General features: G+C 35.5%; 1 protein-coding gene across 2 annotated transcripts in view; it reads left to right on the top strand.

Moving 5' to 3' along the window:
* ITGA2 (integrin subunit alpha 2) overlaps positions 1-13,569 on the top strand; it is a 124,219-nt gene that overhangs the window by 76,443 nt on the left and 34,207 nt on the right. For both annotated transcript variants that reach the window (XM_074206032.1, XM_074206033.1), the window contains 5 exons: positions 1,500-1,639; positions 10,125-10,276; positions 11,950-12,060; positions 12,225-12,307; positions 12,843-12,984. In XM_074206032.1, the coding sequence (XP_074062133.1) occupies positions 1,500-1,639; positions 10,125-10,276; positions 11,950-12,060; positions 12,225-12,307; positions 12,843-12,984 (628 nt within the window). The remainder of the gene's footprint in view (positions 1-1,499; positions 1,640-10,124; positions 10,277-11,949; positions 12,061-12,224; positions 12,308-12,842; positions 12,985-13,569) is intronic.

Genomic DNA, 13,569 nt, shown 5'->3' with positions numbered 1-13,569 from the left:
GACAGAAGCAGAGAGCTGGAAGAAAAAAAGTCCTGGGGAGAATCTGGCTCAGTCCTTCTATTTGTCACAGTTGAAAAAGACATTGTAAATGATGAATTGGGTCCAAGAAGTTTAAACACTGGAAAATGTTATGCCATTGGTGCCGTATATAACATTAGTGTCAGTTCTTGACATTGCTAATGCTATTTTACTTCAGGTTTGAGAGAATTAAATGGATTTGGAAAATTAGAGCATCAAATTCATCCTCTTATGGAAAGTATTCTTGGATAACCTTTAATGACTTAAAATAAGAGACAATTGGGAGGCTAGATTGAGGAAAAAGTAACACATTCTTTTGAAAGATTGAAAGTACATAAAATCACTGTTTTGTTTTGTTGTGTTTTGTTTTTAAACAACACACCAGTACTAGCCTTTACAAAAAAGTAAATGTTCTCCAAGTAAATGCTAAGAACTTATTTTGTTGTTCAAGAATATTTCAGAAATCTTCTTTTGAATTGTTTCCAGTGCCTGAGACTCATCTTTTTGGATGTGCCCAGCGGTCAACATTTAGCTTTCCTGGTTGGTTTTGACTTTTATAAATAGCCAAGAGTTTTTCTTACCTCAGTTTTCAAACTTAGTGATAACATTTTTTTTTAATCAAAAAGGAGTTGTGTCTGCTTTTCTTATGTGACTCATAAACTGACCCTTGATCATTGAATTTTGACTTGAAACTTGAGGCTTCAGTTTTATGGATATCAAAAATGAGATGCAGCTCAGAGGTGAGGGGATTTCTCACTGCCCATACAGCTAGTAAGAGACAAAGATGAGACTTCAATCCAGGTCTCCTAAATCCAAGACCTATCTATGCTCTCCACCTCAAGTCAGGCTTCCTGTCCCCATACGCTGATGCTCCTTTGACACCCATTCATTCAAAAAATAGAAATTCCTAAAAATTTCTGGCCTCTGGCAATATAATATATAGGGACTTCCCAGGTGAAACTGAAAGGGAGGATCATCTGGATCAAATTGGTAGGAGTGGTTGGCCTTCCTTTATAGAAATGCCTTAGGATTTTGTAGTACCAACTCAAGAGCAGTCACTTGGTTGGTATTTATTTATTTATTGAGTCTGAATTACATGCACAAAGGCACACCCAGGAACCATACCACCTGATCTATGGCATTTAGTGCATTTTATGCAGTAGATTTCCTTTGCTGTGAATGGCAGATACATTGAAGCTGAAGATGCAGAATATGGTGTGGCAAGTTATAAAGTGACGGAATATGGTGTGGTAAGTTATAAAGTGATTGGGAACCTTGGGTTCCAATTTCTTATGAAGTGTCACTACGCATGCTCATTTTACTTTTAAAGAAGCTGAGGGTCATAGAGGTAGAGTGACTTGCCCAAGACCACCTGGCTCATGAGTGACAATGCTAAAGCCTAGGCTGTGTGACTCCCAAGCCTGGACTTCTTTCTGCTCTATCAGTAATAACATCAATCCAGGTTTGTTTCTATATTTCAGGTCACAGAGCATTGCTGATGTCTCCATAGATGCTTCATTCAATCCTGAAAAGATCAGTTTGTTAAACAAGAATGCTGAAATAACCCTCAGTTTGTGCTTCAGTGCAAAATTCAGACCTACCACACAAAGCAATCAAGTGGGTAAGCAGACTGAAAATTGCCTTTAAAAATACATAAATATAATAATAAGAAATAATATTCTAATAATAAATAAACAATAGTAAATCTATAAATAATATCTGAGTAACTCTTTTTATAAAGATCAAAAGAAAAATACCTGGGTGTTGATGTATTCATCTTTCCAACATTTTTGTAGAGCCTGGAAAAATAGAGACTAGTTAGACAAGGGAAGCTTTGGACCAGTTCTGTAGAACAACAAGTTCTATGAAATAATGACTGCTTTCAAGGAAAAGCTTTTCATTCTCTTCACAGACACTATCACATCTTGGAGCTATCCCTGCTTATAGACTTCATGATTAGTCTACACACAGAACCTTCCCCTGAAACATTAGACCTAGATAGGGTAACTAAAACTTTAGCAAATCAAGTGAATCAATTTCTAAAAGTTTTTAAGCTCCCAATGTATGTTAGATATTATGCTAGGTGCTGGAGATAGTTGACAAAAATGAAATAACATATTTCCTCATGTATAAGATGTACTTTAATTTTGGGGTCTGAAATGTGAAAAAAAAGTGTATTACATAAATTTATTGAACTCAAGTTTTATTAATCATGAAATTCAAGGATCTTCTGCTCATAGCTTTCAGGCATCTTTTGGGCAAGTCTAGTGCATGGACACATGCTTAGTCCATTCCATTTCATGAACCTGAAATACCAATTCTGTCCTCCTTTGAAATCAGTCACTTCTTTTTCATCAATAATTCTTCTGGCCTCATGCTGAACCATCTTTGTGGACACAGGAATTCCACTGACCCTTTGCTCTTCTGTCCATATCTTCAATTCTCTCTCTAGATCAGGTCATTTAGCTGATTTGCCTCTCATGGCCTTCTTCTGCCAGGGCATTTTCAGTGGGTTTCTTCTTCCCAGATTGTTTTTCTCAGTTGGAGGAAGATCAAACTGGCATTCAGCAACATGGTTTCCATTCAATTTTGCAAACTGGATCACTTTGAATCTGAATTCAGCACTGTATGAAAATCTTTTCTGAGCCATTTCTGGGCAGAACATGGCAAAACATAATCTAATCTACCAATAACAAATAGGAAACAATGAGTGCAAAGACAACAAGAATGAAAAGTGGGAAATGTAAGTAAAAAAAAATTATTCAACCACTATATAAGACGCTCCCAGTTTTTAGATCTCAAATTTTTCAAAAAAAGGGTGCATCTTATACATACATGGGGAAATACAGTAGTATCAACCCTCAAAGAAACAATTGTTTTACTGAATTGTTACAAGATTATAAGCTCCTTGAGAGATGTTTCCTATTTTATTTTTCTGTCATTCTAGCATCTAATTTTGTGTCTAATACATACATGATAGGTGGGGGGAGGATCTGTGTGAATTCCTACCCTGTTACCCCTATCCACATATATATTACAATCTGCCTCTGATTAATTTACTAAGTTCTAGGGAGTTGCCTGGGTTATACAGAGGTAAGTGACTTGTCCAGGGTCATGCAGCTGGTGTGAGGTAAAGAGGGAGCATTTTGTCTACCATGGTATGTTATCTCTGTCTTGCATATAGATGATATTTAATGTTTGAAGGGTAAATTGATGTTGGCTAGCTAGTAATAATAGGTGTTAGAAGAGGAGGGAGAAAAGAGAATTATAAAACCTAGTACTTTTCTCCTTGAGCTAATACAGGTGAAACAACCAGAATAACATTTGGTGTATAAAGTCAATATATAAAATAGGGAAACAGTAACATAATACATGCAGAATTGACCTAACTTAAACCTTTCTTCTGCTCTTCTCTGATGAATGTTTAACAAGCAGATTTCTGAAAATGGTACAGCTTACTTTTAAGCTTAATCTGCATTATTACATTTTATCATTACCTTCTTATGTCTAGACAATTAATGAGCAATAAATCAAACCATGATTTATGGCATCTGTCAGTTTCCAAAATTGCAAATGTTTACACTGAAATTTTAACAATCAGCTAGTGAAGGCCAGTATCAGAGGGCACCTTTGCGCTCACCCCACTGCTCTGTGGCTCTGGTCTAGTCCTTTAACCTTTCAGTGCCCAGGCAGCTCTTTAAGACTTGCAGATTAGGTACCAATTTGTTTAGGTAGAGGAAGTTTTCTCACTACGAATTACCAACATCAAAGAAATCACAATAGAGTGAAATCACAATAGACCAGAATAGAGTAAAATTATGCTAAACTGTTTTAGAAAAACTAAATGAGCTTAAAGAATTCAGGAAAGGGGGAAGCTAAAGTGGTGCAGTGTATAGAGCACATTCCCTTGAGTCAGTGAGACCTGAGTTCAAATCCAGCCTCAGACATTTAATAATTACCTAGTTGTGTGACCATGGGCAAATCACTTAATTCCATTGCCTTTAATAAAATTTTTTTAATAAAGGAATATAGAAAAGGGAGAGATCCCTATCTGAGCTAGAGTAGTGAAATGTGCTATCATGACAAGGCTTGTGATGAGACAGTAAAGGGTATGCATTCCAGCCACATTCCAGTAGAGAATGCTGTCCCTTCTACCTAGCCTAATCCTCTCAGTCCTTCCAGGAGAGGAACCATGATGTAATGGAAAAAACATTGATAGCAGAGCTGAATTTGAGCCTGAATTCTGTCTTTTACTACTTATATGATTTCAAGGTCATATTATTTCCCTTTATTGAACCATAGTTTTTTTCCATCTGCACAATAAAGGGGTTGGATTTAGAAGTACTAGATCATCTTTTTCTACATGAAGCTGCTATCACCTGAGTTACTAGACCCCTGCCCTTAAAATCATATTATCTCAATTTCATGTTGATTCTTGCGATACAATGTAAGCTTCCTGAGGACAGGAAATATTTCTCTTTTATTTCTGTATCCTCCAGTTATTAGCATAGAGCTTAGTAAACACTTAAATGGTTGTTGATTGATTGATTCTTTTTTTAAATTTTTTATATTGATTGATTCTTAACATCTATTTCTACTCTAAAATCGGGTGGTCCTATAAGGCTCAGCTTAAGCCTTACAGTCATCATAAAAAAACTTCCCTCGTTAACTTTAGCTTTCATTGATTTTCCCCTTATCTGAATTCCGTTAGCACCTGTAGGCTTCATCATTCAGTTTGACACTTGGCTAATATTCTGTGGTATTTGGTTTCCTGATGTCTCATGTGAAGTATGCTTGTGTTCTCAAAAAAAATTCTCATGCACTGTGAAGGCTAGGGTCATCTATTTGTGACTCTTATTCCCACTACAGAGTGGAGCACATAGTGTGTGCTCCACTTAAACAATATTAATTAATTTATTTTATGTAGGGAAAATCATTCTTGTAGAAGTAGGAATTAGAATGATTTGTTTCTCAGGAGAGAGAAAAGATGCTATTCAAAAGACCTGGCCTCAGATGAACTGTTATACTGACTGACCATACATGTTGAAACACTCCCCCCCAACACACACACACACACACACACACTCACACTCTCTCTCTCTCTCTCTCTCTCTCTCTCTCTCTCTCTCTCTCTCTCTCTCTCTTTCTCTCTCTCTCTCTTTCTCTGTCTCTCTCTCATAGTTCTGATCCTCTCAGAAAAGATACAAATTGCTTCAGGAAAGTGATGAATTGGCAGACAAGCTGATTAAGGATGTTCAAAATGAATTTATTGTTTACAAGACTGCCTTATTACATTAGCATTACATAGTAAAAGTTGGAATTGAATCATAGTTTTTATTGCTAACTCCTGACTCCTAACTACATGACAGAGGGTAAAATAAATTTATTAAGTGACTTTACCATCACTTTTTAATGCTGCTGATAATATTTGTAAAATGTTTTACTTCATATCATATGCTAGGCACAGGGATATTTTGTTTGCAGGACTAGTTTACTCTCCTCCTTTATGAGTTACAATATTCTAAAATACTTTTGGTCAGTCGTTCAATTAACTATGTATTTTAAAGTACCTTCTTTGTGCCAGAAACTGTAGTTTCAAGGGGAACAAAAGGCAATTTTAATCTAAGAGATGGAATATATTGTTATTGTTCATTTGTTTCAGTCATGTCTGACTCTTTTTGACCCTATGGAGGGGGCGGGTTCTTGACAAAGATACGGGAATAGTTGCCATTTTCTTGTCCAGATCATTTTACAGGCTTTAAGTGACTTGGGAAATGTCTTAGACCAGATTTTAACTCATGTTCAAATATGGGTTCAAATCTGGATCTTCCTGATTACAGGCCCAGCACTCTAGCCACTGTACCACCTAATCCAGATTTATGCAAAGTAGATACAAGGTCACTTTGCAAGCTGTGGGAAGTTGCTAATAGATGAGGTTATCAGAAAAGGTGTAATGTAAGATATAGTATTTGAACTGATTCTTGGAATAAATCAATGGTTTAAGGAGGTAGAAGGAAGACAGGAATTAGTGAATTCTAGGCATGGGGAATAAATAGATGGTACAAAGGTTAGGGAGTAGGAAATATTATGTTATGTAAAGGAAACAATAAGAAGACTAGGTTGTATTTATTATAGTATGTGCAGAGGGGAGTAATGTATGCTATAACTGGAAAGTCAGGATGGAAAAAAAAAAGAAAGTCAGGATGGGACCTGAGTGTGAAGAAATTTAAATGCAAAATATACAGCTTTAGGGAGTCATTTGAATTTGTTGAATAGTAAAGAACAAAGTCCTGTATTTTTTTTTAAATCATTTATTATTTATTTTAGGAAAATCATTTAGGTAGAGGCAGACTACATTGTTACTGCTTTGTATGTGTTGATATATTACCTAGGTTCTTATCAAAAATACAGTAGCTAGAACTCTAAAACCAGGCATTAACCTCATAACTTGTGCTTTCCCTATTTTTAAACTTTTCACATCTGTCTAGAAATTTTTTTAGTATATTTCACAGACTTGTCTTTACAATGCAGAAGAATCATAGAGGTTGTGCAGTCCCCAAATCATTGCCTTATGATTCTTAATAGATCACTCTGCTTAAATGATTCAGTGGAAAAATATATTCATTGGAAAACAATGGCTCACTGGCTGGTCAGAGTTCTGAACTGAAAACTTCTCATCTCATATATTCTCCTTTTTAAAAAACAGAATTCATCCCTCCTGCCCTAATTTACTCCAAATTAGCTTTCTGTCATTAAGGTTCATCTCCATTTATTTTCTTTCTTTAGAGTTTCTTGAGTTATTTGGCACCTGTCTCTTTTTCCCCAGACAGGTCAGTGATGAACAGTTGTAACTAACTGCATTATTTTTATATCATATAAATCTTTAGTACTTGATTTTACACAAGGTTCCATTTGAATGAGATATGTTTAATTTTCTTTTGTCTCTTTTTTATTAAAGATTTTATTTATTTTGAGTCTTATAATTTTCCCCTCAATCTTACTTCTCTCCCCCACCCCCCCAGAAGGCAATTTGTCAGTTTTTACATCAGAGATATGTTTCATTTTCATACCACTAAAATAACTAATTTTGATAACGTTTTCTTTGTTATTTCTGTCATCAGATGTCTATCATAACTTGGACAAATCACTTAAAATTCAGGAATGAACCAGATGGCTTCTGAGGGTCCTTTCTTGTCCTAGATATACAATCCTATATGAACTTTACATTAAAGCTTCTAAAAATGAAAAATTGTCATCTCTCCTATGAGAGACTATAGATAAAATTGACAGGGTTATTGAGTATCCTTACTGAACTTCTGTTTTCAGTAATTTAGCACACTTTTTGGTTCAAAAGCACAAAAAGTACTAAAATAAAAGAGATGAGGATCTTGGAAGGAGTAGATCACACTATTAATAACATGTATTTTCCAAGGGCACATGATCAGAGCTTTCCTTTACATTTCAAATGCAAAATGACAGTCTTATTCAACTAATATCGTTCTACTTTTCAAAGAAATTGGCTAGTTTATATCAGTTTTTTTTTATCCCCTGTTATCCTCTTTCATCTTCCCTGTCCTAGATCATTGTTGTTGTCATTTCTCAGTTGTATGCAAATCTTTGCGACCCCATTTGAAGTTGTCTTGGCAAAAATACTGGAATGGTTTGCCATTTCCTTCTCCAGTTCATTTTACAGAGGCTTTACTGAGGCAAACTGGGTTGTGACTTGCCTAAGGTTAAACAGCTAGTGAGGGACTGGGGCTAGATTACAACTCACAAAGATAAGTTTTCCTGATTTCAGGCCTGGCACTATCTACTGCACTACCTAACTTCTTCAGAACAGGGTTAAGAAAGCTTTAATTTTTAAATTATGGTTAACTTTTTCCAGTAATATTGAGAAGGAGGTGTGAGGAAGAAAAAATATAAGGACTGGACAAGCCAACCCTGAAAAGAAGAGTTGAGGGCAACCCCATTTCTGCCTATATTTGACTCTTTATTTTCTACCTGATCCTATTTTTCTTTTTTAAATTATTTGAACAGCTTGCAAAGCAGATGCTTTTCATATAAAATAATTCTTTCCTTGCCATTGCACCATTACAATACATTGTTGTAAGAATCTAATAACATGATGACAAGCTTATTTAACTTTTTTTTGGTTTCAAACCCTTTCAGATAAATGATCTCATTTAATCCTTGTAGTAAACTTGTAAGAGGAGTCATGCCTTATCCCCATTTTGCAGATGAGGAAACTGAAGTCTAATGAAGTGACTTGCTAGATTGATTTATCCAACTTAATTAGCAGAACCAAAACTCAGACACATGTCTTTTGACTATTTAGCTAATATTTCTTTTTATTACATTATAACACCTCTATTATGAATGCACTCTTAAAAATATGAAACATAGGTATATTGACTAATAATCATTTTTATATTATATAGGAAAGAACCTGAGACATGGTAAAGAGAGAAGAAAAATGGTAGCTTAATTGGTCCTATGGAAAGTTCAAAGAAAAGTCTTTTCATTAACACATTTCATTCACTTCTATTTGGGAAAGTTTTGTTCTGACTAGATACCACTCTCTTTTTTTGTTTTGTTTATTTTATATTATTACAATAATCTTGTTGTGAGAGTAATCCCCCCCGCAAAAAAAAGATGAGAAACCTTAAGAATAGTGAGAGAGAGAAAACAGTACTTCAGTCTGTGTTCAGATTCCAATGGCTCTGTCTCTGGGATGAGTTGCCTTCCCCATCATAGCCATCAGAGAAGTTACTTCAATATTTTTCCTACAGTTGCTATCACTAGCTGTATTTCTCTCTACTCTATTCCTCCCCACTCTCTTCTAGTCCATTCTTTCTCTCCTTTCATCCTGTCTCTGTTCAAAAGTGTGTTATATCTGAGTTCCCTCTCCCACAATCTTCTCTCTCTTCTATCACCTACTCCCTCCCTTTCTTCCTCCCATTCCCCCTTATCCCATTCCTTTCCTCTCTTCTTTCTCTAGGGTGAGATAGATTTCTATGCCCTATTAAGTGTGTGTGTTATTTCCTCTCTGAGCCATTTATGATGAGAATGAAGGCTCTCTCATTCTTCCTCACCTTCCCCCATTCCATTCCATAAATGCTTTTTCTTGACTTTTATGTGAAATATCCTAGCCCTTTCTTCCTCTCCTTTCTCTTCTTCCTCGTTCTTTCCTTTATCACCCACTGACTCCATCTTTTTTACTGTATTATACCATTATATTCGGCTCCTTCCTATGCCTTATCTATATATGCTCCTTCTAACTGTCCTTATAAATGAGAAAGGTTGTATGAGTTATCAGTATCTTCTTCCCATACAGGAATACAGCTTTTTCTTACTCCCCCCCCCCAGTCCCAATGGAGAAGACTTTAATTGTGGAACTTTTAAGATGTCTTGAACTGGGAAATTGTATCACTCAGTCTTTCTATGGATTCTACCCCTCTAAATTTTGACTAGAGTCATAATTTGATGACTTTTGGCACTTTTTTGGGGAACGAGTTTCCAGGAATTCCTGCCTTCATGCCACCATCTTGGCTCCACCTCCCACTCTCTTTTCTTAATATACTTGGGGTCTTTATCATTTTGCCCCTTGAGACAAAATAATCTTCCTATATTCTTTCTCAAATTAATTTTATAATTAGAAACCTATTTGATGTTTTTTATTCTTGTTTTTGTGAGTTAGGTGGCATAGTGCCTGAAGTCAGGAAGACCTGCATTTAAGACCAAATATTTACTAGTTGTTTGGCCCTGAACAAGTCACTTAAACTCTTCTCTGCCTCAGTTTCCTCAATTGCAAAATGGATATAATTATGACTGACTTCCATTTCCCAAGGTTTTTGTGAGAATTAAATGAGATAATATTTGTAAACCACTTGGTGTAGTAGTATGTACAGCATAGACTTTTTTTTGTAGTTTTTGCAAGGCAATGGGGTTAAGTGGCTTGCCCAAGGCCACACAGCCATTAAGTGTGTTTGAGGCTGGATTTGAACTCAGGTACCCTGACTCCAGGGCCAGTGCTCTATCCACTGCACCACCTAGCTGCCCCCATCATAGACTCTTAAGAAATCCTTGTTTTATTCCTTTCTAAACAGATATTATCTACAATATAACACTTGATGCTGATCGATTTTCCTCTAGAATAACTTCTAGGGGATTATTTAAAGAAAACAATGAAAGAAATATTAAGAAGAACATGGTACTTGATCATGTGCAGACTTGTTCAGAGCACATCATCAGTATACAGGTAAGGAGTCATAATTTTCTCTTTTTCCCCCACTATGAAATTTCTCATAATCATCAAATACATGAGAACTTTGCATGTTTAGGTAATTTTCTTCCTTTAAGTACATTATTATATTCTTACCTATTGAGTAAATAAGGAATGAAAATATCATTTTATTATAATTTTTCTGATTTTTTTCTTTTTACTTGAACATAGTAAAGTCTGAAGTATATGTTTAAATATATTTAGGGGGTCAAAATCATTTGTTACATTGTTAGTAAGTAGTTCTAATAGTTCTAGTAGTTTTGTAGTTCTAATTCATAATATTATTCCCCTTAGGGTCTTCTTTTTTCACCACCCTAATTGCCAAACAAAGTTTCCTTCCAGATCATAATAGAATATTATGTGGATAGCAGTTTTGACCAGGAAGCCTAGTGATTCTTGAAAATTAAGCTTTTATGGCAGAAAATTTGGCCAAAAGCTTAGATTCTAAAATAGTCAGGCAATGGAAGACTGAGGGAAAGAAATTTGGAAGGGTTCTTGACTAGGTATTGGGTAGTATATTGTTCAAAATGGTGACTCTCTAACACCATTCTCTAAGTTATAGTTGGGATATAAATTTTTGATGGTGGAAGGAGTAATTATGTCAGTGAAAGAACATATTTTTTTATTGTTAGTCCAAAGATGAAAAATTAAACTAAGTTTTAGGCTTTTACTTATAAACTATTTATTTGATTACTTTATCTAAATTTTCAAATTATAGTTATAAAACAGTTCGATAAGTTTTAATTTTCTACTGTTTTTATCCCATACAATCATCCTATTTTAACTGAAAATTTTGAGATGCCATATTCACCTTTATTTCCTGTTTATTGTAACTGAATAGATCATCGATTTTTAAACTATTTACAATTTTATCTACACTATACTGAATTCCTACTCTGGTTACTCATTATGGTATAGGGGTGCCCTGAGTTCTTTAAGACTATCCTTTAAGACTGTCCTATGACAATGTAAGGCCTGGAAAGGTCTCCCAAACAAAAATCTGTATCTATGGACATAGCGGCAGACTTCACTTGTCTTTCTTCAAGCCTAGTTAAGTTTGGAGAGATTCCTCAAAGGATAAGAGTAGAGAACATTTAGGGGGTGAAGAGAGTTTGATCTGACTAGACAATGAGAGTACATACTTATGAAATCTCAAAACCTTAAGGAAGTATCTGTGAATAAGAAAATCTTCTGATTATACAAGCTGAGATAAATATACTTTTTTAGGGGCTTTTTTAGGTGTTTTTTTCTCAAGGCAAATGGGGTTAAGTGGCTTGCCCAAGGCCACATAGCTAGGTAATTATTAAGTGTCTGAGACCGGATTTGAACCCAGGTACTACTGACTCCAAGGCCGGTGTTTTATCCACTATGCCGCCTAGCTGCCCCTATAAATATACTTTTTAAGGAGATGAGTTTAATTTTGTTTGAGGCTTTGGTTGAAAATGCTAAAGACTAACAACATGTCTAAGGAACTAGAACTTCACAACATGAAGAATGTGTTATTTTTATTGATGTGGATGCTGAATGAGCCCTTTAGCATTCACAAGTGAACGTTGTTCACACTCCTATTAGTGAAGCTATTCTGTGCACTGCCTTTCATATCATTTGCTTTAACTTCTTTAAATTCAAAGGGAAACTTTGTTTCTTAGGAACCTTCTGATGTTGTCAACTCCTTAAGTGTCCGGGTGGACATCAGTTTGGCTAAGCCTGGTACAAGTCCTGCTCTTGAAGAATATTCTGAGACTTCAAAGGACTTCAGTGTAAGTAGAAGCCTGGCCTTCTCAATTTTTAAAAATGACTAGTTCATTTCCTTGACCAAATCAAACTAAACTCCAATAGTCACAGTGCCAATGCTAATAACACAATCTCCAAGTTGTCTCCCTTTACAGTATGTGTGGGGAAAATGATATTTCACTTTCTTTAGATACCTTTTTTAAAAGACTGTGGGGATGATGGAGTCTGCATCTCTGATCTTGTCCTTGAAGTTCAACACATAACAAATACTCAGTAAGTTTCATTTTACAACTCTGTGTATATGTGTGTGTGTGTGTGCATGCGCATGTGCACACGTGCACGTGCGTGAGTGTATGTATGAAAGAGATAGAGAGAGAGAGAAGAAGGAGAGGTGAGAGAGAGAAGGGGAGAAAGAGAGAAAGGGAGGGGAAAGAAAAAAGGAAGTGGAGAAAGGGGAGACAAAAAAGAGAAGAGAATATATGCTAGAGAAGGTTTTGTTCAGTGATTCTTTATAAATAGATGATAGTTTCTAGCATTGTTACAGGAGGGAAACACTTGGGGATATGCCTATTTGTATTTTAAAGTGACAAGAAAGCATAATAACAATTCATCATTTTACTTTTATTCACATCTACAACAGTCCTAATTCAGTTTATTATTCAGCAAATTTTTATTTTCAGTACTTGAATTGCATATATAACATATTTATAAATTTTGTGTGTGGAAAGTCTTTGAATGTCCAGGGTTGATTAATTTGGAGACAAATTGTGCCATTTGCTCTAGCTTTTTATGCTTTTATTATTAACAGAAAACAGCCATATATTGTCAGCAATCAAAACAGAAGGTTAACATTTGAAGTGATGCTGAAAAACAAAGGGGAAAGTGCTTATAATACAAGAATTGTGGCTGTTTTTTCAGAAAATTTATTTTTTGCCTCATCCTTTGCATCGGTATGTAAGTTTATACACTGACTAATCTAACTTTCCTTCCCGTTTATAGCATTTGTTCATTTATGCCTGGAAATGGGGAGCTCTTTGTTTCCTGTTGACAAGTATTGAAACCTTCCCTCTTTTTCCAAGTGCCCTTGAAGCTGCTCAACTTCTCTTTCTCATTTAAAGCTATGTTTTCACTCTAGTAATAAAAACATCCTAATTTTATAATTTTTAACTAAAGCAGGTTAACATATAAGCTGGAACCATATCTGGACAGATTTGTGCTTCACTGGACAAATTATCTTTTTTCTTTCCTTTGAGACTTGGCACAAGAAATTTTACACTCCCCTAACTCCCAGTAGCAAATGTGTCTTGTTCTGCTTCTGTGTCTGCCCCCCACATGCTTCAGCCTGAACTTGCTAAATCAAAGGGCTGATATGCACAGAGCTTAAACTCATTCTTTGTAGCTGTGTAGCTGTGGAACCACAGAACTATCTGTGGTCAAGGTTTTTGTTTTCAAGCCAAACCCCCTAATCAAATAGAAATGAACACTGTGCCAGAAACACACTTGAATGTGGATATTTTCTTCAGGGAACAAAAGAA

The sequence above is a fragment of the Macrotis lagotis genome, chromosome X (genome assembly GCF_037893015.1).
Source record: "Macrotis lagotis isolate mMagLag1 chromosome X, bilby.v1.9.chrom.fasta, whole genome shotgun sequence".
Lineage (NCBI taxonomy): Eukaryota > Metazoa > Chordata > Mammalia > Peramelemorphia > Peramelidae > Macrotis > Macrotis lagotis.
Note: the sequence above shows the minus strand (reverse complement) of the source record. Positions and strands in the feature narration are given on the sequence as shown.